The following is a 24,956-nucleotide window of genomic DNA, read 5'->3' as shown; positions in this document are numbered from 1 at the left end:
TAAGGTCAGGAGTTCGAGACCAGCCTGGCCAACATGGTAAAACCCCGTGTCTACTAAAAATACAAAAATTAGCCGGGTGTGGTGGCGGGCACATGTAATCCCAGCTACTCAGGCGGCTAAAATGCAAGAATCACTTGACCCCAGGAGACGGAGGTTGCAGTGAGCCGAGATCACGCCACAGCACTCCAGTCTGAGGAACAGTGAGAGACTCCCATCTCAGAAAAAAAAAAAAAAAATTCTATGTTTGAATATTGTATAGTAAGTATATACTACTTTGGAAGGAAAAACAGGACAGTTTTAAATACTTTTTGATTCTGATACAAACTGGTACAGAATTTGTTAATGTTATGTCATGTTTACAAAATAAAAGGCTAAGCAAAATGTAAGCGTTTTATTTGAAGTTGATGCTATTTATCAAACAAAAGTTAAGTTTTGTTTTCCTGTGATTTTTTTCATAGCCCACAAGTATAAAACAATGTTTTCACTAGAAGACTGACCCAGGCCCTTTTCCCCAAAGCATAATATGCTACTGTTAACTATTCAGGCATACTTCGTTTTATTGCACTTCACTTTATTGTGCTTTGCAGATATGGTGTTTTTTAGAAATTGAAGGTGTGTGGCATCCTTGCGTTAAGCAAATCTATCAGTGCCATTCTTTCTTTTTTTTTTTTATTTTTGAGACAGAGTCTTGCTCTGTCGCCCAGGCGGGAGTGCAGTGGCACGATCTCAGCTCACTGCAAGCTCCGCCTCTGGCGTTCACGCCATTCTCCTGCCTCAGCCTCCCAAGTAGTTGGGACTACAGGAGCCCATCACCACACCTGGCTAATTTTTTGTATTTTTAGTAGAGATGGGGTTTCATCGTGTTAGCCAGGATGGTCTCGATCTCCTGACCTCGTGATCCACCCGCCTCAGCCTCCCAAGTGCTGGGATTACAGGCGTGAGCCACCATGCCTGTATCAGTGCCATTTTTTCAACAGCATGTGTTCACTTTCTGTCTTTGTGTCAGCCTTTTTTTTTTTTTTAAGCAATAATGTATTTTTTAATTAAGGTACTTACAGAGTTGTTTTAGACATAATGTTATTGCACACTTAATAGACTATATGTAGTATAAACATAACTTTTATATGCACTGGGAAACCAAGAAAAACTTTATGTGACTCACTTTATTGTGTTATTTGCTTTATTGCAGTGGCATGGAACTGAACCTCAGTATCCCCAAGGTATGCCTGTATGTGAATAAAAATAACTACTCTATGTACCAGATCTATGTATCAAAAGAAGTACCAGATATTACAGTAATCTAAACACAGTTAAAAGATGATACTTTAAATGATGTTGTCATCTTTAACTAAGAGTCACTACTTCAAGCTACGACCACTAGTAACAAAAAAAAGGAAATCAATTAAGTTGCTATATTTTACACAATCAAGTAATTTATATAGTCAAAGCAACAAAGATTTCATATGGAAAGGATAAACCCCAAAATCGAAAATATTCATGCCTTACCAGTGATGTTGATAATTCAATAACATGCTTTTTTTCAAGAATTCTAACTTTTGTTTGTCTTCAGCTTTCTCTGTATGGTATGTTTTTGTACAAACAAGCTTACAGGTCTCCTTCTTATTAAACGTAAACTGTATTAAAAGGAAGTGGAAAGCAAATTCAGAAAAAATATCCAGGTTTTTCATACCAATATCACAAATAGAGTAAAAGTGCTAGTCCCATTAAATTACTTAAGTGCATTAATATTGGTAATAAATAAATTTTTAAATTCCTCATAGCTCAATCAGATTTAAATTTTAATCCTACCGTATTTCTCTAAAGACTCGTCATCAAGTTTTCCTTTGATACGTTCTTTTTGGTAATTTCAATCGACTTACCTTTTAAATGTAAATAAGTTCTAGAAGAGAAAAAAAAGTCCCATGTAGAACAAAAATGGAACTTTAGTCTCTCCTAGTAATATCCCATGGTCATGTCTTAGGAATTCTGGAGTTAATGGCTTTCTAGTAACAAGCAGACAAATTTTTATGTTCAAATAATCAACAGATGTTAAGTGCCCTCCTTAAGTGTCAGGTGATAGAGATTCAGCAGTGAACAAGAGAGCATGTGACATTCAGATGTCTAAAATCAGGCTAAACATGACTCCAGAAGGCTGAAATTTACCAGCTATACAACCAGCCACAATTGCATCTTTTAATAAATTCAAACTTTATTACATAAGGTGATTAAAAAAAGGCATGGTTCACTTCTAAGCAGCCCACTCTTTTGTATGTATGTATTTATTAACATCCCTAAAGCAGGTGCAGTGAAGCAGCTAAGTGAATGTTTAAGCATAGTCCACTGCTGCCACCTGTCAGCCAATGTTTTCATTCTGTCTGCATTGCTATTTCCAATACAGCCATATCTGTACCACTAGTTGATATTTTAAACCTTATATGAACCTTAAAGATTCATTCTTAAAAAGTGGAAAATGGAAAAACAAAAAAGTATACACACTAAGAAATCAGAAGCACAGACGCCAAACTTAAAGTAAGTTAAGCAGAGAGACAATATTACACCAAAATGGCAAATCTGACATCTCAATCCAGTGCTCACTTCATTAGGTGAGTCAACCTGTGTGCTCAATTGTGAAGGAAATAGCAAGACTAAGGTGACATTAATGTAGTAATAGGTAACATCTGTTTAGTGCTTCCTATGTTCCATGTACTTTGTATATATCAAGCCTCATGTAATCCTCCAAACAACCCTTATCCATCTTTTACAGATGAGAAAACTGGAGCACCAAGTCACACAACTGAGCATCGGCATAGCCAGGATCTGAGCCAAGTGAGTTGAGCTCCAGAGAACATTCTCTTCAGCACGACACCCTACAGCCTCTCCCTGTCATGTCTTTAGTTGGGAATTTTATAATATTTTAAATCATGTTTGGTTATGGATGGAATTGTATTTTATTTATGTTTTGCTAAGGATTTTTAAATATTCTTAGCTCCCAAGGGAAACAAATCCTCCTTATAATACGCAAGCACAGCACTGTTCTGTTTCTATTCGGGAAAACGTGGGATTATAATTTTTCCTAAATTATTTCAGTGAGGATTTAACCTTCTCCTTGGAATAATTCTGAAAATCAAAATATCAATCTAGAGTCAGACCTGGGTACGAGTCAACTCCATCTTGTTAGGAGACCAGGGAAAGCTGCGTAACCCTGCCTCAGCTTCAGTTAACTTATGTGTAAAATGGGAGCAGTACCTGCCTTGCAGGGTTGTCGGATTAAATACAGAAACGTGTGTGCAAAACACCTAGCATGCTGACTGATGAAAATAGGTATTCACTAAATAACAGTTATTGTTATGTATCTCACCACCAGCTTTTAGCAAATAGCAGAAAAATTATATCAAAGTCCATACCTGAGGGAAATCATATAAGGCTGCACACTCCTGGCAAGACTTCTCCTCCATGCAGCCTGCGACCATCAGGATTGATGTGGTTTGGCTCAGTGTCCCCACCCAAATCTCATCTCCAATTGTGATCTGAATTGTAATCCCCACGTGTTGGGGGAGGGACCTCGTGGGAGGTGATTAGATCATGGGGGCGGTACCCCACGCTGTTCTTGTGATAGTGAGTGAGCTCTCACAAGATCTGATGGTTTTATAAGGGGCTTTCTCCGATTCACTCTGCACTTCTCTTTTCTGCCGCCACATGAAGAAGGACACGGTTGCCTCCCCTTCTGCCATGACTGTTTTCCTGAGGCCTCCCCAGCCATGTGGAACTGTGAGTCAATTAAACCACTTTTCTTTATAAGTTACCCAGCCTCTGGTATTTCTTCACAGCAGCGTCAGAACGGACTACTACCCATTAGGACTAATGGGCAGGACTAATCCCATTATGCCCTCTACCCTCTGAATATGAGTCACCACCAGAAGTCCAGGATTTCCATGTCATCCTTCCATTCCCACATTTGAATCCCAAAATGTATCCCCCTTCAACTGCTTAATCCCTTCCACTATGCCCTGAAACTCATGTGTCACCAGCAGAACACCCTCTAGTTCCTCAACCTCTTCTCAGAATGTTTTCTGGAGCCTGTTCTGATGAAAACCTGGCTGTCCCTGAGGGATGCTGCCTCACTGGAGTCTTGCTGGTGGTGCCTGTTTTCTCTCATAGGCCCCAGCGCTGGGCCAGACCATTCTCCCTCCTCCAGAAACCTCTAGCTTTGACTCCCATGTGATCAGACCACACCGCCCCTACTCCTTCCTGTTCTTGTCATCTACCAACCCCAGGTCACTGGCCCTCAGCTCCTGGCTCACTGTCACTGCAACACTCCTCCTCGCTCCTGATTCTTGGTGATTACATCTATATCAACGATCCTTCCAAAACAATGACCTTTTGATCCTCTGCCCTCTCCTCCAGCGACTCTGGTCTTCATCCAATTTCAAAGCACTCCCTCCTCTGGTCGCATTCCACCCTGCCTTTATCAATGACAGCAGTCCCAGCCATTATCTCCATTTCAAGCTTCCCAGTGTCAAAGCACCTCCTCCCGTTGTTCCAACTCACTGGCTCAAATGTTCATCACCTCCAACAAGCCCTGGACTCCACTTGAATCGACAGATCCTACAGTCTTTTCACTGTCTCTTACTCCTTTTGTGGCCTCACATGCCCCCTGTGCAAGCTCAAACTCCAAGCTCAACAGTATCTCCATCTTTCATAACATCCAAGGATGTCCTCACATCCTGTGTTCTTCTCTCACTTTTTTGGTATTCACTTGTTAAAACCACAAACCTGGTTAAATCCAACTCAGCAGCACAGCTGGAAATAGCTGGAGATACACAATTAAGCACGCTGGCTGCTGTTACTACAAACCACCAGCTGGCCAGAGGGTCCCTGATGCAGCCTAGCAGCCGCTCCACACTCCTGGCTCTATTAGCTCTCCTGGATCCTACTTGGCTGCTGCCTCCCTCCTCACTCACAGGTGGGGTGGCCATGCTGCCTACTTCACTGAGGAATCAGGAGCAATTGCCACATTTACCTCCCAGCATCATGCCCCATGTCTCTGCCTTCCCTCCAGTTACCACGGATGAACGAGCTCACTGAGGCCAACCTCTCCAACAGTACACTAGGTCCCATCCCTTCTTGCCAGAGCAAGGACACCCACGGCAATCCTTCCCTCTCCTAAATCATCACTTTTCCCATATCTACTGATCACACTCATCCACATACACACCTTGCTTAAAGATCTATCACAAGTCCTCCTGGCCGGGCGCGGTGGCTCACGCCTGTAATCCCAGCACTTTGGGAGGCCGAGGCAGGCAGATCATGAGGTCCGGAGATCGAGATCATGCTGGCTAACACAGTGAAACCCCATCTCTACTAAAAATACAAAAAATAAGCTGGGCATAGTGGCGGGCGCCTGTAGTCCCAGCTACTTGGGAGGCTGAGGCAGGAGAATGGTGTGAACTCGGGAGGTAGAGCTTGCAGTAAGCCGAGATCACGCCACTGCACTCCAGCCTGGGCTACAGAGCAAGACTCTGTCTCAAAAAAAAAAAAAAAAAAAAAAAAAAAAAATCTATCGTAAGTCCTCTTTGGGGCGGGTGCCTTGGCTTATTCCCAGCACTTTGGGAGGCCAAGGTGGGCAGATCACCTAAGGTCGGGAGTTTGAGACCAGCCTGGCCAACATGGCAAAGCCCTGTCCCTATTAAAAATACAAAAATTAACTAGGTGTGGTGGCAGGCACCTGTAATCCCAGCTGCTCGGGAGGCTAAGGCAAGAGAAGCACTGGAGCCTCGGAGGTGGAGGTTGCAGTGAGCTGAGATCACACCACTGCACTCGAGCCTGGACAACAGAGTAAGACTGTCTCTAAACAAACAAACAAACAGTCCTCTTTGAACCATGCCATCCTCCAGTTTCCACTCTTTTTCTCACTGCCAGTAAAATAAAAGTCCTCAAGACAGTTGTAGATGTGTCCACCTGCAACTGCTCTTTCCATTCTTTCTCCACCTGGCTATTCTATCACGGCTGCTTTCACATCAATGACCTCAACATTGAAGGCTAAACCCAAGGTCAATCCTCTGTCCTTATCTCACCTGACCCATTAGTGACAAATCAACCAATCCCTCCTCCTAGAAACACTTTCTTGCCTTGGCCTCCGGGGACCACATTCTCCCTGTTACCCTTCTTTCTCATCAGTGGCTCCTTCTCAGTGTCCTTTGCTAGACTCTCCCCATCCTCCCGACCTATAAAACCAGGTGCCCCAAGGGTCTGAGCCTCACGCCTGTAATTCCAGCACTTTGGGAGGCTGAGAGGGGGCGGATCTCTTAAGGTCAGGAGTTCGAGACCAGCCTGACCAACATGGTAAAACCCTGTTTCTACTAAAAATACAATACCAGGAGCCCTTGGGGCACCTGGTGTTATAGGTCAGGAGGATGGGGAGAGTCCTGTGCCTCTTCGAATCTTGTCTTCTTCATCTATACCCACTCCCTTGGGGATCTCTTCAATTCTGTGGCTGTAAATACCATCTATACACTGATGATTCTCAAATATATACTGTGTATATCCAGGATGAAGCCCTTCTCCAAACTCCAAAAGCATATATTTGGCTGTTTATTCAGCATCTCTGCTTGGACACCTAATAAACACCTCTCACTTACCACATCCAAAACTAACTCTTCCCCATCCCCCAACCTGGCTCTTCCCACAGACTGCCCCATCTTAGAAAATAGAAACTCCACACTCCACATCCCATCCCTTGGCAAATTCTGTCGGCCACCTTCAAAACACAGCCAGATTCACAGATTCTGACCTCTTCACCACGCCCTCACCCTTCCCAAGACAGATCATATTTAGATGAGGGAGAAGGCCTCCTACTGGTCTCCTGGCTTCTCCCCTCGCACCCCCACGGTCCATTCTCAGTACAGCAGCCAGGGTGACCCTGGTAAAATCGAAGCCTACTCAAAACCCTCCAGTGTTAACTAACCATCTTGCTCAGATGTAAAGGCCAATCCTCACAGTGGCCTCTGAGTCATTCTATAATGTGGTCCTGTTACTTCTCTGTGCCCACTGCCTACTATGCTCTATCTTGCTCACCTGCTCAAGTTACACACCTTGGGGCCTCTCTTCAGCTAGAACCCCTCCCCCACATATTCACATGGCTCACTCCCTTACTTGCTTCAGGTCTTCTGCTCAAATGTCACCTTCTCGGTAAGGCTTTTTTAAGATTTTAAATCCACCTTTGCAGTAAGCCTATTTAAAATTAGAAATTCCCCACACACCTTCACAGATTTATTTTCAATAGTTCTTTCCTCAGTAATTGAAACATATATTCTGGTAATTTATTTTGTCTCCTTTTCCCCATCAGCATAAAAGATCCATGAGGACAGAGATTTTTGTTTTGCTCACTGCTGTATCCCATCACAGTGCCTGGCACATGAAAGGTACTGAGCAAATGTGTTAACTGAGTGAATGAATATGAGTGCTTAGATCTGAGATGAGATCTTATGGTCCTATGAAATGTGGTTCCAGCTTCACATAATACACACAATGTCTTGCACTGTTGTTTTCCTGACCTAAACAGAAGTCAAATATAAAAGACGGCAAAGCAGGCTGGGATTTTATTTTGTTGCTGGTTGTTACCTCAGTTTTTACAGCAGATCTAAAATAAGATAAAGCTGGGTGTAGTGGTTCACACCTATAATCCCAGAACTTTGGGTGGCTAAGGCAGGAGGATTGCTTGAGCCCAGGAGTTCAAGACCAGCCTGGGCAACATAGTGAGACCCTGTCTCTCCAAAAAATAAAAAAATTACCCGGGCATGGTGGGCATATCTGTAGTCCCAGCTACTCAGGAGGCTGAGGTGAGAGGATTTATTGAGCCTGGGAGTACAAGGCTGCAGTGAGCCGTGGCCCAGCCCAGGCCACAGAGTGAGACTCAAAAAAGAAATAAATAAATACATACATAAAGATAAAAATCCTTGAAAATAAAGAATCAATAGTGAAATGAAAAATGTTGGTCAATACATTTATGGCTGGCTTACACCTTGGCCTTAAAATGTGCCTGCTCTGTCCCTTTAAGTTTGGGGCTTAGAGAATTTGTTTTAGTACAGATATGGATCCTGAAACATTCCAGAAGACTCAGGGAAAATGTTGGGTACACAATTTCTCCATTCTAAAGCTCTCCTTTTATTATATTTAACCTCAACTTCTACAACAAAGGATTAAATCTGAAAAGCACTAGGCCCCAAAAAGGGTCCTGTGTATGAGCAAGGAACAGTCCTTGCACAGAAACAGAAATGCGCCCAATGACATCCTACTAAGGGGAGTAACCTGCCTTCAAAGTCTGCCCCAAAGGGCAACACCTCCCCATGGGTTTGAGTATTTTGCTGGGTTTCCTTCTGTTTCCTGCTAGGGACTCCTGCTGTCTTCCCAGTTCACTAAGGGCATTACTGATGTTCTTCCCACCCATCATTTCTCAAGGGCAAGACATAAGTAGAGAGATGGGGCTGAGAGGCTGCTGGAATATTTAAGATTGTAAAATTTAAAAAGCATGCCTGAAAACAGTCATCTGCTATAAGAAGAATGCAATACCATTCAAAGTAATCTTCCAAATATCCCAAGAGGGAAGAGGTGTTTCGCAAGTTACATGCCTGCCCTGCTCAATGGCACCCATGTCCATACACTTTGAGTTCCTTCCTCCTCAATGACTTCATCCCATTAGGCCTTTGAATCTACTGTGTTTAGGAAACTTTAAAAGTTACTGGCAATTTTAGGGTAGACAATTTCAGATTAGAATATTTGAAAGGGGGCCGGGCATGGTGGCTCATGCCTGTAATCTCAGCACTTTGTAAGGTCGAGACAGGCAGATCACCTGAGGTCGAGAGTTTGAGACTAGCTTGGCCAACTTGGCAAAACCCCATCTCTACGAAAAATACAAAAATTAGCTGGGCATAGTGACACAAGCCTGTAATTCCAGCTACTTGGGAGGCTGAGGCAGGAGAATCACTTGAACCCAGGAGGCGGAGGTTACAGTGAGCTGAGATCTTGCCACTGCACTCCAGCCTGAGCAATAGAGTGACACTCTGTCTCGAAAAAGAAAAAAAAAGTATTTGAAAGGCGTCAGACGGCGGCTCACGTCTATGTCTATAATCCCAACCCTTTGGAAGGCTGAGGCAGAAGGATTGCTTGAAGCCAGAAGTTCAGGACAAGCCTGGGCAACAGAGTGAGACCCTGTCTCTATAAAAAATTTAAAAATTGGCTGGATGTGGTGGTATGCATCTGTAGTCCTAGCCACTCAGGGGAGTGAGACAGGAGGATCACTTGAGACTAGGAGTCTGAGGCTGCAGTAACCTATGATTGTGCCACGTCACTCCAGCCTGGGTGACAGAACAAGGCTCCATCTCTTAAAAAAAGAAAAGAAAAAAAAGAATATTTGAAGAGGATATATTTACAGTCAAAAACAATCAACTTGTAGTGGATTAAATTTGCACAGTGATGTTTCTTTTCCCCCAGGGCTTCACAGTGTAGGTGCAGGTGATGGAGGGAGTAAGACGGTTGGTGAGATGAATCTAGGCTTCAGGATTTGCTGGACAGATAATAAATGTTGTGCTCCATGTAATAAAATGTCGAGGGAGATGGGGGTGCCTCGTGAGAAAGCAGGGAAGGTGGCTATGGATGAGGTCTAAGACACAGCAGAGACGCGAAGCCGGGAGAGGAAGCTGTCGGGCTGGGGAATAACACCTGGAGTCAAGTTAGAGCCATCAGAACACACATTCTCATGTGGACAGATGCCCATGGTAGAGAGTTAAAGGAAAAATGCAAAGTGTGGCATATAGTATGTTAAAACAAATAAGTAAATCTAATCTATTTAATATAAGCTTATAGGTGTATGAAAATTTTCAGGAAATTTTAATAAACTGTGAAGTGGAACTGCACATTTATTATTATTTATTCTTTTGCATCATTTAATTTTTTTATATGGTGATACATTATTATAATAAACTACTTTAATGTTTCTAAAAGCAAAAGACCATTGTTCTTTGTACAGTAGGAGAACAGATACAAAACAAACAGGGATTATGCAATGTGGAAGGATAATAGGCTTAAAAGATAACAGATTTAAAGGCAAAACAATTCTGAGAGATGATGAAGTACATATGTTGAAAAGAATACCTTATATTGTGCTTAGTTTGGTTTAACTGGTGTTCGAAAAATGTACCAAAGATGTTCCAAATACATCAAAATAGAAAGGTTAGGCTAGGCATACTGGCTCAAATCTGTAATCTCAACACTTTGGGAGGCCGAGGCGGGCAAATCACTTGAGTTCAGGAGTTTGAGACCAGCCTGACCAATATGGTGGAACCCCATCTCTACTAAAAATACAAAAAGTTGGCTGGGCATGGTGCCATGCACCTATAGTCCCAGCTACTCGGGAAGCTGAGGCACGAGAATTGCTTGAACCCGGGAGGCAGAGGTTGCAGTGAGCTGAGAACTCACCACTACACTGCAGCCTGGGCGACAGAGCAAGACTCTGTCTGGAAAAAAAAAAGAAAGATTAGCTTCCAAAAATCCCAGTGCAGGAGCCCAGGCAGCACTGTACGTGCTAACGGAGAGTGTCTCTAGATACTGCTGGAAAACAGGGGGAAAGAGACACAGAGCAGCTGAGACAACCTCTCATGACTGGAAGCTGGGTTCCAGGACCCGGGTTTCAGGACCCTCTGTAAAGGAGGCAGAGCATCTGAGCCCTGCCCTTTAAGCCACCGTCTTAACATTCCTAACATTAGTTGCGTGAATGTTCATTAAGACAGACTTATCAATGACACACTGTGAGAAGGAGAAGGATCCTTCTAACTTTGATTTTAAGAAACTATTCCTAGATGAAAAAGAGAAATGAACTCCTCCTTAGCAATGATAGCTGAGTTATCTCAGGCTTTTCTTAAATAACAAAAACAAAAGCTGTAAGTAAATAATTATTATGTAACACTAAATACAAACCTTATATGGTGAAGGTTCAATTCTTTCCCCGAATAGTACCTGACCAAGATTTTCAGATGGGCGCTTTCCTTCTGATGCTTGGCAAAAATCAAACCTGGGAGAAGAATATTTAAATTTTTACACATAAAAGGGAACGATGAAATATCAAACACCTAGCCAATCTTGAGAGCAGATTAGGTACTGATCATTGTAGCAGCTCTAGTAGATGAGTAAGAAATCTATCCATACTCCAAGTCCTATGTACCACATCTCTCCTCATAAAAAAAAAAAACACCTAAAATTATGCCTTGAATATTTTTTCTAAATAACATTCTCTTATTAGAATGCATATTATATCTTTTAATTGACTCATTATAATTCATTTTTGTGCACTCCAATAATAAAATTATTTAGATCCTTATTATTCAAGCAAATTTTGCATAACTTATCTCCTTTCTATATCTTTCTAATTCAAATCTTTAATTAAAAATGACATTTCAGTAATGTATGTCAAGTCTACCTGCAGTTGTCTCATCTCAGTACACTTGCCAACACATCCCAATATGTGAAGCACGGCTAAAAAGACCCTCCGTGAAGAGTGCTGTGGAGAAGATGTAGTCAGTCACCTATAAGATTCTCTGTGTTGTAATTCCCTTGTATTACTAACCAACTTTAATAAAGTTCTGTTTAAACATTACAGCTTAATTTCAGCTTTGCCACAGAAAAGTAAAGGGCAGTTCTGTGCTCACTCTGGAATGATATGGGGAATATCTGAGATGAGTACAGTAATAGTAACAGATTCGTGAGATTCCTAAAGAGGAAGGTGGGTCTCTGGTGATTAAAAAAAAAAAAAAAAACTGGGGCTGGGAAGTTCCCAAATGAAGATTCTCCACAGATCCACTGACTTTTCCTAAGAATATCCACAAAGATTTAAAGATGTTTAACAAAACAAAAACTAGAAAAAAATTTAAGTATCCAATAATTAGATGAATTATAGTCTACCCATTCATGTATTCTGTATTCTTTTCTTAGACATACTTAGGTATATGAATTCTTTAGGATAGTTGTAACTTTTTTGTGTATGCTTTTCTCTACAGCAAACTATTTTCTTTTAAAACTCTTAAATAGCTGAGAAATTAAACTAAATTTTAGCAACAGTTTTAGACCCAATATGGTATACAATGGTCAAATGAATAAAGGATATTCATGCAGCGTTTTTCACAATATCAAAAAACTGGGCCAGGCACAATGGCTCATGCCTGTAATCCCAGCACCTTGGGAGGCCAAGGTGTAAGGATCACTTGAACCCAAGAGTTTAAGGACAGCCTGGACAACAGAGTGGTACTCCATCACCACAAAAAATTAAAAAAAAAAAAAATTAGCCGGGCATGGTTGCACATGTCTGTGGTCCCAGCTATTCAGGAGGCTGAGATGAGAGGATCACCTAAGCCCAGGATTTTGTGGCTGCAGTGAGCCATGATCGTGCCACTGCACTCCAGCCTGGGCAACAGAGCAAGACCTTGTCTCAAAAGCAAACAAAGAACCTGGAAATAATCAAATGTTGGTAAATAGGAAACTAGTGAAAGTAAGTGTACATGGAATCTATACAATTTCTAAAATGGAAATAATAACAGCTACTAAAAAGAGTGAGGTAGCTATGTATTGACATGGAAAGATGCCCACAATATATTCAATGAGAAAAACAAGGTGCCAATCAAAAATAATAGTATGGGCCAGGTGCAGTGGCTCACGCCTGTAATCCCAGCACTTTGGGAGGCCAAGGTGGGTGAATCATTTGAGCCCAGGAGTTTGAGACCAGCCTGGCTAACATGGTGAAACCCATCTCTACTAAAAATACAAAACTTAGCCAGACGTGGTGGCATGCATCTATAATCCCAGCTACTTGGGAGGCTGAGGCAGGAGAATCCCCTGAACGCGGGAGGCAGAGGTTGCAGCAAGCCAAGATTGCGCCACTGTACTTGAGACTGGGCAATACAGTGAGACTCTGTCTCAAAAAAAAAAAAATAAAAATAAATACTATGAATCTACTTCTGTTTAAAACAAAAATGTATAAATGTGATTATATAGATTAGACTATTTATTCAGAGAAAAAATGTGGAGGTAGACATCAAAGTAGTTATTTCTGGGAACTGATTATGTGGGACATAAAAATTTTGTTTAAAAATATGTGGAGCTATTTATAATTTTAAAATGTTAAGAAAACAAAATAGCTTTTTGTTTAGTCAGATAAAAAAAGAAATCCATTGTTTAGTCAGTGCTTCTGCTGTATTACAAAGAAACATTAAAAAAAAGATCACATTTTTAACCACACCTTGGAAGAGTACACCTTAAAAAATATTTTCAGGCTTGTCCATAACTGTGAGAAAACAAAGTTCTCAATGTACAAAATTCTGATGAGTCACATAAAATTTTATATAAAAGCCAAGCTGAAAAACTTACGCTGTGTATTCATAAGGAAGAACTGATTCCACTGAATCAAGTCTGTTCACAAATAGTTCTATTTCGGCCTGAAAATAAGGAAACACAAAATTAGAATATAAACAACAGGACACAAAGCCTTAAGTCATGCTTAGAATTAAAAAAGAATTTGACATGTCTGAAATGTAAAATGTTATAATTCCAGTCAACTTTAAACAATTCTCTTACAAATCCATTCACTGACTGGATTTATATACATTTAAAATATACCAAAGTAAGGCCAGGAATGGTGGCTCACACCTGTAATGCCAGCCCCTTAGGAGGGTGAGGTGGGAGATCACTTGAGGCCAGGAGTTTGTGACTAGCCCGGGCAATACAGCGAGACCCCGTTCCTACAAAAATTTTTTTTAAATTTTTTAAAATTAGCTGGGCACAATGGCATGAGCCTGTATTCCTAGCTACTTGTGAGGCTGAGGCAGGAAGATCACTTGAGCCCAGGAGTTTGAAGTTACAGTGAGCTATGATGGCGCCACTGCACTCCAGCCTGGGTGACAGAGCAAGACTGTGTCTTAAAATTTTTTAAAATAATTAATTTTAAAAATACACTAAAATAATTTTCAGAGTTGCAAATGTCTCCAATAGTTTTTAAATGCTTTCTAAATTTTCTAAAAAATTAATAAGATATTTTAACTAAAAGCATTTATCATATTAATATAGACGCTGTTTTTAAAAATCTGGTTTCCAAATTTGGTATTACACTCTGCAGCACAAAAATTTTTAAACAAATTTTTTTAGCATTTTCACAGCAAGCAACCAAGAAATGCTGCCAAGTTGGTTAGAAATTTCTAGATTAACTATACTGGAAATACAATTCCATGCACATGTGTACTCTTAAACACAGGGATAGCCAATGACCACATGGTCTAACTTTGAAGGACCTCTTCCATCAATTTAAGAACACTGAACTACAAGGTAGTAGCAGTGAAGAAGGTGGCAATGACCAGATCAAGCTCAACAACAGGGTAGAGGGAGATAAGCTGTATCAACTTCCTGGGAAATATAGGCTAATTTTAAGCTACACTTTCCTACTGAAGCTTCCAAAATTTCTCCCAGGTGTAGCTGAAGTTCTACAGGACCCATAACACTGACCCACCCTCTCAAAAAAGGAGCTCAGGCTACTCACGACAGAATTTACTAGCTGAAGAAGCCAGCAAGTCACGTGTGCCCTGAAGTACCTTTGGTGCTAATCAAAAAATGATTAAGAGCTGTTCAGCTGGGACAAGTATTTATTTTATAGAGTTAGCGCTGTACGCTGCCTTTGGACTAGTCATGAGGCTTCTGGGAGTGCCACAGAGCCACACTTGTCATTTGGATTTCACTTACTAGTGCTGTCAACAGTCCTCTACACTTGCTAACATCCCCCAAAGCAAGATGAGACGGTTGGTGTACAATTAAAACAAATCAATAGTCCACTGCCACCAGAAAGGCAGCAAAACACAGCAGGCAAGATTACAGGTTCTGCGGTCAGACTGCCTGGGTTCAAATCCCGGTGCCATCACTTGTCTAACTGTGTGACTGTGGTCAAATTATTAAACATTTGACCACATGGGTCAAATGTGCTTCATGGGTGCTTCAGTTTCCTTATCTGCAAAATGAGGATAACAGTATTTCTCGGCTGGGTGCAGTGGCTCATGCCTGTAACCCCAGCACTTTGGGAGGCCAAGGCGGGCGGATCACCTGAGGTCAGGAGATTGAGACCAGCCTGGTCAACATGGCGAAATCCCGTTTCTACTAAAAATACAAAATTAGCCAGGCGTATTGGCACATACCTGTAATCCCAGCTACTGGGGAGGCTGGGGCAGGAGAATTGCTTGAACCCTGGAGGCAGAGGTTGCAGTGAGCCAAGATCACACCACTACACTCCAGCCTGGGCAACAGAGCGAGACTCCGTTTCAAAAAAAAAAAAAACAGTATTTCTCATAGGGATAGGGAGATTAAATAAGTTAACGTTTACAAAGTACTCCAAATAGTGCCTGACACATGAAATGCTATGCATTTGTTAAAATAAAACCAAATAAATTTAGTAATATTCAGAAGAGGGAAGTGTTCATCCACTAAAATGCTCACCCAATATTCATGCTATACAACAGAGGGCATTAGCCTTTGCATGTAATACCGACAACAGCATCATATGTGGCCCCTACACCTCTACTCAAGTAAAATTATAATGCAACAGCAACACACCCTTCAACACAGCTAACAAGGTAATAGGACATGATATTGTAGCAATACAGCATGCTTGAATTAACACAAATACATACAACCGTTGTGAAGACAAAATTCCCATTTAATGGCTTCCTTTGCCAAAATAATTTCCACTAATTAGAAAGGGTCAACACTGCTATGAAGATATGTCAGAATTCAAATGATCCATTTAACATAAAGAAGACTGAAGGGTCTCCAAAATACTAGTCCAGTTCCTATCTCTCGATTTCCTTCTAGGAAGGAATGCAGCTATTATACTCTACACAACTTTTCTGTTTTGTTTTTCAAAATCTGTACAGCACTGTCAACACATAAGCCATGTCCCTCTTGCTACAATTAAGCGTATTCCTCACTCTCAACCTTTCTCAGCACGAAATGATTAAGAAGCAAGACTCTGAAGCTAGGCTGTGTGGGTTTAAATCCTGCCTCTGACACTAGTTGTGTGATTCTAGGCAAGTTTCTTCACTTCCCTGTTCCTCAACGTTCTGATCTGTGGAACAGAAGTGATAATAATCCCTACTTCAAGAAGTTTTTGAGAAGATTCAAGAGCAGCACCTGGCATAAAGTACCGTATTTACTATTACATAGCCATGTCCAGCAGAGTTTTAAGCAATGATGGAAATGTTCTTCAAATATGGTGGCCACCAGCCACATGTGGCTATTGGGCACTTGGAATGCAGTCAATGTAGCTGAAGAACTGAATTTTAAGTTGTATTTAATTAAATGTAAATAGTCCCAGGAGGCTAACGGCCTCTGTGTTAGACCAGAAACAGAAAGAACAGCACGGGAAAGAACAGCATGATGCTCAGCACCATTTACGGCCATGTGTCACTTAACGACAGGGATGTGTTTGGAGAAACGTGTTATTAGGGGATTTTGTTGTGGGACTATCACAGAGCATACCCACACAAATCTAGATGGTGTAGCCTACTACACACCTGGGGGTATATATATGGTGTGGTCCATCACATACTTAAACAGCATGGGATTGTACTAAATACTGTGGGCAACTGTTAACACAATGGTATTTGTGTAGCTAAACACATCTAAACATAGAATAGGTACAATCAAAATGCAGTCTAAAAGGAGAAAATGCTACACCTGCATAGGGCACTTACCATGAATAGAACTTGCAAGGCTGGAAGCTGCTCTGGGTGAGTGAGCGGTGAATGAATGTGAAGGCCTAGGACACTACTGTACACAACTGTAGACTTACACACTGTAAACTTAGGCTATGCTAAATTTTTTTAAAATAAGGTAATTACACTGTGATGTTACAATGGCTATGATGTCACTAGGCAATAGGAATTTTTAGCTCCATTATCATCTTATAAGGCCACTGGTCTGTTGTTGACCAAAACGTTACGCGGTTCATGACTGTATACAGTGTTTCTTCATCTATTTAACATTTTTCCTCTAGCCACTACAATTTTTTCTTTTCCTGGAAAAATGACGCTAATTTTATTAGTCTATCCAAGAGGCTGGCAAACTTTTCCTGTAAAGGGCCAGAGAGTAATGTCTTAGGCTTTACAGGACATTGGGTCTCTGCCATTGCCGTAGTGCAAAAGCAGCCATAGACACCACATCCACAAGCAAGCATGGCTGTAGCCCAATAAAACTTTCACTTACGGCACTGATATTTTATTCTCATGTAATTTTCACTCATCCCTAAATATTATCCTTCTTTTGATTTGTTTTCTCCAACCACTTAAAAATGTAAAAATAATTCTTAGCCTGAAGGCCCTATAAAAACAAGCAGTAAGCTGGATTAGAATTCCAGTACTTCCTTCAGCACTGTTTTCCAGGTATTTTTCAGTATTATTTGAATTCATATCTCAGAGGGTCGAACACAAGGCATAAAGTTTGAAAGCCTGAGGCCATGTGAAAAATTTTAGGACCCTGTCTCAGGGCATATAAATTTAGGGTACATGTTTCTCCCATTTCTACCCAATTGATGAAGTAATACAAATTTTTGCTTAGCTTATGATGTCCTCTCTGAAGTTTCATGGGACAACTTTTGGCTCTAAGAGTCTAAGATTGAGGGAAAACATTATTCTCATTTTCTGCACTCTCTCCTATCTCCTTTGAGTCTCAATCTTCTGAATTACCTATCTCCTTGATCATGCCAGCTGCTCTTCTCAGGACCTTGCCCTGTTCTCATATCCTTCTTAAAAGGCATGTCATACAGAATTACAGCAAAGTTTAAGATTTACATGTTAAAGTTTCATGTAAGTATAGAATAACACTGTTACTTTCATTAGCCTTTCTACCCAGAAGCTTAAATTCTTCATGGACAGTTCTTTATTTCCTTCCTATGTTCTAAACTGACAGCTTGGAGCTCATCATCTCAAAAACATGTTAACTGTTTCTCTTCAGATATACTTTCTCAATTTGTCCTTGAGCAAATTAATTTACTTTTTGCTGTCTCATATAACTTGAAGAGAGCTTCTGAAAATATATTTTCATTAGCTTTACATTATGCTACATACAGAGATTTGTACCACTAGCAAATTAAAATATTTCATGTGCATTCTCTTTTCTAAATTTAAAACCCAAATTAGCCTCAAGCACCAGTCCTGGAAATCTCCACTGTCAGCACTCCCCATGGATTTCTCTCACTCCACCTCACTCAGCCCTTAAGCCAACCCACACCACACTTCCTTTAAATTCCATTTTAACCTTTAAAAAACAATGTTGTCAAAGCTTTAGAAATCAAACTCATTGGCTCCTTCTAAAACTACAGCAAATCTTCCAGTAACTCTAGAGACCAGGAAAACTTCTTTTCCAGAAACCATGTTAATCTTCTGTTTATAAAACCTGGTGTCATTTAAACCAATTACTATCACTCTTATTCCATTTCAGTACATAGCCCACGGGGGGTTTTCACACCCTTTCCTCCCTCATTTTCTTATCTACATGTTATTAGTTTTTATCCATCTACGTTTGGCATTTCATCTAATATCTAATACCCATTAAATGTACCTTATTTGTCAACCCTTCCTGATCTGATGAAGCAGCTTCCAATTCTCCTTAGAAAGAATGTATCATCAGAATGCTGGGTTCACTTCAAATCCTAGGTCTACTTTTATTAAGTGCTCTTGGGCAAGTAATAATTTTGAATGTGGGAACTGAATGATATCATAATAAAATAGAAAACAGTACACGCAGAAGCTGGTCCATAATTGGTACGCAATAACTATAACAAATAATAAACATAGCAGCTGTAATCTATTATCTTAAAGAAACTGGCCATTCCTGAGTCTGAATAAAGGTTTATCAGCATAAGGGTTTCTGTGAAAGGCTCTTCCTTCCTCTCGTCTCCCATCCATCCAAGTAGTGCAACTAGGCTATTCCAGTGTTTTTAAAGGACACTAAGACAGTCAGCCTTCTGAACCTTATTAATGCCTATCCATTATACTTGTCCTGGCCACTAGTCTAGGGAAAAGGAAGATAATAACTATCACGCACAATTCTGATAGTAGCCTCATGAACTAGGGATTCCTTGCTTCTTTAACACGAGGAAACAAGTTAAAAAGCTGGACTGCAGAAACAAAGTAGGTAAACTCAACTGTTGCTACCGTAACTTTTTATTTCTGATGCTTTTATTCCTCTACTTTTCTTCCTTCTTGTCTCTTCTGACACCTTTCCACACTACTTTTGTAAGAAAGTCTATCATAGATATCAACACAAAATTATGGACCTATTTTTGATGTTCAGCAAAGTAATCAAACACAGCTTGAATATTCAGTTCATCTTAGCTTTCATAGCACTTTTATTCTTCCTTTTCTAAATTGTGAGGATCTGAAATTTTAAGAATTACCATCTCACACATGCTGAGGAATGTGAAGTCAATTAAAATTAAAGTCAACCTTAACACAGAATATAGAATACAGCCGTTTACAATATATTTGTAAATATGCTACATTTGCAATAACTCTAAATATCAACTCTTGCAGCAAGACAAAGAAATTTCAAAAGTGTCATAAGAATGAGATCCTCCTAATATGTCAGTGGAACAATTGTTAAAAATTGGAAGAAAGGAAATGAGACTGCCGGGGAGTTTATATAGTTCAATAAAGAGCTTCAAGCTGAACCATGTGAAAGTATGCCACAGATGTCATGACATTCACCCCTATAAAACATGAATACACACAAATAAGACAAGTATGAAAAAATGTAAACAACTGTTGATTCTAGGTGGTCTAGGTGAGTGAAAGGTGATCATTACACTACTCTTTCAACTTTTTGAATTTTGAAAACTGTCACAATTAAAAGCCAGAAAAAGGGCTTTGAAGTTGAGAGTAGACCTTAGTCTCACTGTAAAGCAACAGAAGGCAAACAAAAACAATAAGAAAGATTTAAAAAGTAAAATTTAGGGTGGAAAAGTGTTCCAGGAGCAGGAACGATGATCTCAGGAGAAGCCAATTTATTAAATAGGAAAAAAATAGTAGAATTTGCAATATATTTGAAAACCAAAGAACATTTACAACAACAGATCCTGAAGACCACGAGAAACTCAATCAGCCAATACATGTATTTAATGCCCACAAAGTCCTATACTAGACATTTTGGATGACAAAATAATACAAATTCATGAACACTTGCCTTCAAAGAATTTATAATCCAGATGGAAACACAACGCATGTGTTTGAATATATGTCCTTGTCTAAATCTCATGTCAAATTGTATTCTCCAGTGTTGGAGGTGGAGCTTGCTGGGAGGTGACTGGATCATGAGGGTGAATTTCTAATGAATGGTTTAGCACCATCTCTCTTGGTGCTGTCCTCCTGATAATGAGTTCTTGTGAGATCTGGTTGTTTGTAAAGTGTGGCACCTGCCCCCACTCTCTCTTGCTCCTGTGTAACCATATGACACGCCTGCTCCTGCTTCATCTCCTGCCGTGAGTAAAAGCTTCCTGAGGCCTCCCCAGAAGCAGAGTGATGTCGGTGCATGCTTGTACAGCCTGCAGAATCATGAGCCAATTAAACCTCTTTTCTTTATAAATTACCCAGTCTCAGGTATTTCTTTATAGCAATGCAAGAATAGCCTAACAAAGAAAATTGGTGCTGAAGATGGGGTGTTGTTATAAAGATACCTGAAAATGTGGAACTGGTTTTGGAACTGGGAAACAGGCAGAGTTTGGAGGGCTCAGAAGAAGATAGGAAGATGAGGCAAAGTTTGGAACTTCTTAGAGACTGTTTAAATGGTTGTGACCAAAACATTGATAGTGATATGGACAGTAAAGTCAGGCTGCTGAGGTCTGAGATGGAAATGAGAAGGTTACTGGGAACTTGAGCAAAGGTCACACGTGTTACATCTCAGCAAAGAGCTTGACTGCATTCTATTCATGCCCTAGGGATCTGTGGAACTCTGCACTAAAGAGTGACAACCTAGTATATCTGGTAGAAGAAATTTTTAAGCAGCAAAGTATTCAAGAGGTAACCTGGCTGCTTCTAACAGCCTATCTTAGCTGAAGGGTCAAATAAATGATTTAAAGCTGGAATTTATATTTAAACAGGAAGCAGAGCATAAACATTCAGAAAATTTGCAGCCTAACCATGTGGCAAAGAAAAAAAAAGTTTTTTCTGGAGAGAAATTCAAGCAGGCTGTGGGGCAACCGCATGCTAGAGATATCTGCATAACTAAAAGGGAGCCAAGTGCTAATATCCAAGACTATGGGGAAAAGGCTTCAAAGGCATTTCAGAGACCTTTGCAGCAGCCCCTCCCACCACAGGCCCAGAGGCCCAGGAGGACTGAATGGGTTTATAGGTCAGACCCAGGGCCCCACTGCCCTGTGCAGCCTTGGGATCCCAGCATCCAGGCCACTCCAGCTCCAGCCATGGCTCAAAGAGGCTGAGGTACAGCTTGGGCTGCCATTTACAGAATGCAAGCCGTAAGTCTTGGTGGCTTCCATGTGGTGTTAAGCCTGCAGGCACACAGAGTTCAAGAGCGAAGAATGCTTGGCAGCCTCTGCCTAGATTTCAGAGGATGAGAAAACCTGGGTGCCCAGGTAGAAGCCTGCTGCAGGGATGGAGCCCCCACAAAGCACCTTTAGTAGGGCAGTGTGGAGGGGAAATGTGGTGTTGGAGCCCCATTCAGAGTCCCTGCCAGGGTACTGCCTAGTGGAGCTGTGAGAAGGGGGACATTGTCCTCCAGACTCCAGAATAGTAGATTCATTGGCAGCTTACACCCTGTGCCTGGAAAAGGTACAGGCACTGAACAACCTGTGAGAACAGCTGTGGGGGTTGAACCTTGTAAAGCTACAATGGTGGAGCTGCCCAAGGCCTGGGAATATTTACCCAATGCCTATAGCCCCTTTGTGTCTTGGAAGTAAGTAACTTGTTTTTGCTTTTTTATTTTACAGGCTCATAGGTAGAAGGGACTTTCCTTGTCTCAAATGAGACTTGGGCTTGGGACTTTTGAATTAATGCTGCAGTCAGTTAAGATTTTGGGAGACTATTAGGAAGGCATGATTGTATTTTGCAATATAAGAAGGACATGAGATTTGAGTATTTTTCCCCACTCAAATCTTATGTCAAGCTGTAATCCCTAATGCTGGAGGTAGGGCCTGGTGGGAGGTGACTAGATCATGGGGGTAGATGTCTAATGAATGGGTTAGCACCACTCCCTTGGTGCTGCCCTCATGATGGTGAGTGAGTCCTTGTGAGATCTGCTTGTTGTAAAGTGTGGCATCTCGCCCAACAGAAAACTCTTTCACTCCTGCTTTTACCATGTGACATGCCTGCTCCTGCTTCACCTTCTGCCATGAGTAAAAATTTCCTGAGGTTCCCACTAGAAGTCGAGCGATGTCCGTGCCATGCTTGTACAGCCTGCAGAACTGTGGGCCAATTAAACATCTTTTCTTTATAAATTACCCAGTCTCAGGTATTTCTTTATAGCAACACAAGAACAGCCTAATACGGCATATATTTTAAAAAAATTGACAGCACTTATTTATATGTTCTTGGAGTAGCTACTGAATCTCTGGTGTGTGGGGGTGTGTGTGTGTGTGTGTGTGTGTGTGTTTGTGTTTTGTTTGTTTGCCTTTTTTTTCCCACTCTAAACATCTTTATTCACCATCCAAAAGAGTTAAGTCCACCTCCTCCCAGAAATTTGCCTTAAATAGAGACAGACAACTCTAGATTATCACTGATGTGACTAGAAAGAACTTCAAGGTTTACTTGCTTCACAGTCCCACTTTCAAACTGTCCCCACCTAGGTTATTTCAAGCATGCAAAATTTTGACAACATGAAACATTTTAAGGAAGTTGCAGAATCCTATGTCACTTAGAGAAAGCAAGACTGATTACAATCCTGCACTATGAAATGTTTTATGGAAGTGGTTTTATTTAGAACTCTACAGTCTTCCTTTTAAATTTCTCTCCCAAATGTACAATTTTATTTCTAGTCCTAATCTGCCAGTTCCATACCTGATCCCAGCTATGGTCACAACTAGCCTATTTTTTTGTTTTAACAAGGCACACGGGCCATGCCACAGGACTATACTTTTTCCCATTTCCTAGTTCGTTTCTGCTTTTATTCCCACCTTATTCTGCTATCATCACATCTGTCCCACCCCACACTTACAACTGGATTTTCAAGTGAGAAAGAAATTTCAGTGAAGAGATGTGACTGTACAAGGGTCATGGCAAATGACAAGTCACAAAAGGGTTTGAGATATGGAGGCCATAAAAAAGGAAATCTATGGAAGCTTCAACTCCTTAATATTAGAGCAGTCCACAGTGGCGCCTTCCTGAAGAAGGGAAGTCTTAACTCAGGCACAATAAAAGTCTCAAAAGCAATGCTGGGACTCACAAATGCTTATTTATGAGCTCTGAGTTATCCGATCAGCAATGCCCAGCAACTGATCTCCTAGATAATTACCAGGGTTCTTTCCCCAAAGCCCTGAAAAATACAATTTCAATTTTAGACTGTATCAACGAAAGAAGTAAATATAAAACCTGACTACTTAAAAATTACATAGACACATCAAAGCTGCAATGAGTTATGACTGCACCACTGCACTCTAGCCTGGGTGACAGAGCAAGACTGTTTCTAAAAAATAAAATAAAATGAAAATTACATATAATAGATACAGAGTGTTTTCTGGAACTGTCAAAGTCCAGGGTGATAAGCGGTCAGGGATCCCCAGGGGAAAGGCAAACAAGAAGAAGAGTGCTCAGAGTAGAAGGCAGTGGCGAAGAGCCTAGGCTTTTTGGACTCAGTCTTGGGCTTGTTTGCATTCTGGCTTTAATACTTACTAGCTTTGTACACTTGAGACAGCTACTAAATCTTATTGAGCTTCTGTTTCCTCATCTAAATATCACAGAGATGTTATGAAATTTAGCTAAGGCATATACAACACACACAAATCGTAGTCTTTACCATTATTATTAGCAAAGGGCAATAAACAGGTTTGAAAAGTGAGAAGAGGAGCAAAAAAAGAAAAAATTCACAAATTTCCTCCAAAGCCTTTCATAGATAGTTAATTTTAATGAAAATAGAATGAAATTGTTGGATACATGTAAAGCAGCTAAAATTAACTACAAAACTTACTGAGAGACCATGGTGACAGGAAGCTACAGGAGAGAATAGGGAAGTAAGGGTTTGGGCAGCTGGGCTCTAAGGCTGACAGTGCACAGACCAATCTTTGTAGCGCCGATGTGTGTCTGTGTGTTTGTGTTGGGGGTGTGAGGTGTGGAACATATATCTGTGATTTGTTTCAGATGTTCCAGTTTACACCTTTGGAAGTTCAAGTTTACACCCACTTTGGTGAGGGGCCACAGGCAGAAAGACACAATTTTATTCATAGACTTTTGTTGCTTTCTTGATTCTAACTCTCAGATTCACTATAATGAACAATTACAGTCTTAATTTTACTTAAAAATCTAATTTCTGAAAGGCAAACTATCTCAGTTTAACATACCTTTTCAGAAGAAGAAGAAACAATTGCTGGAATGTGTATTTACCATAGTCAAAGTAAGTCCCTCCAGTGCCAGATTTCAGATTTGAAAGAGCAACACCCAAACACTAATGAGTTCCCAGAAGCTAAGAATCAATGCTCTTATTCCAGAGAGAACTGTGAGAATGTGAAACTACATATCGATAAATATTTATCACTATACCAATAAATACACATACAGATTTTTTTTCTTTAAGTATTTCAAAATCTTCAAACTACTTCTATGGTCAAATTAAAACAGGTACATATATATTCATTCTGTGTCTGTTCAGATCAACATTCAGGACTATTTTCTTAAAGTTGACTCATTCCAATATTTATACACAACTGCTCCCAGAAT

At 40.7% G+C, this 24,956-nt stretch overlaps 1 protein-coding gene across 1 annotated transcript in view; it reads right to left on the bottom strand.

Moving 5' to 3' along the window:
* Nucleotides 1-24,956, bottom strand: part of TM9SF2 (transmembrane 9 superfamily member 2) — a 62,360-nt gene that overhangs the window by 32,295 nt on the left and 5,109 nt on the right. Inside the window, exons 2-4 of the mRNA XM_003832049.5 lie at nucleotides 13,411-13,478; nucleotides 10,972-11,065; nucleotides 1,507-1,634 (exon numbers count right to left, since the gene is read on the bottom strand). Of these exons, the coding sequence (XP_003832097.1) occupies nucleotides 1,507-1,634; nucleotides 10,972-11,065; nucleotides 13,411-13,478 (290 nt within the window). The remainder of the gene's footprint in view (nucleotides 1-1,506; nucleotides 1,635-10,971; nucleotides 11,066-13,410; nucleotides 13,479-24,956) is intronic.

The sequence above is a fragment of the Pan paniscus genome, chromosome 14, assembly GCF_029289425.2.
Source record: "Pan paniscus chromosome 14, NHGRI_mPanPan1-v2.0_pri, whole genome shotgun sequence".
Classification (NCBI taxonomy): domain Eukaryota; kingdom Metazoa; phylum Chordata; class Mammalia; order Primates; family Hominidae; genus Pan; species Pan paniscus.
The sequence above is the reverse complement of the archived record's forward strand: the minus strand, read 5'-3'. Positions and strand labels throughout refer to the sequence as shown.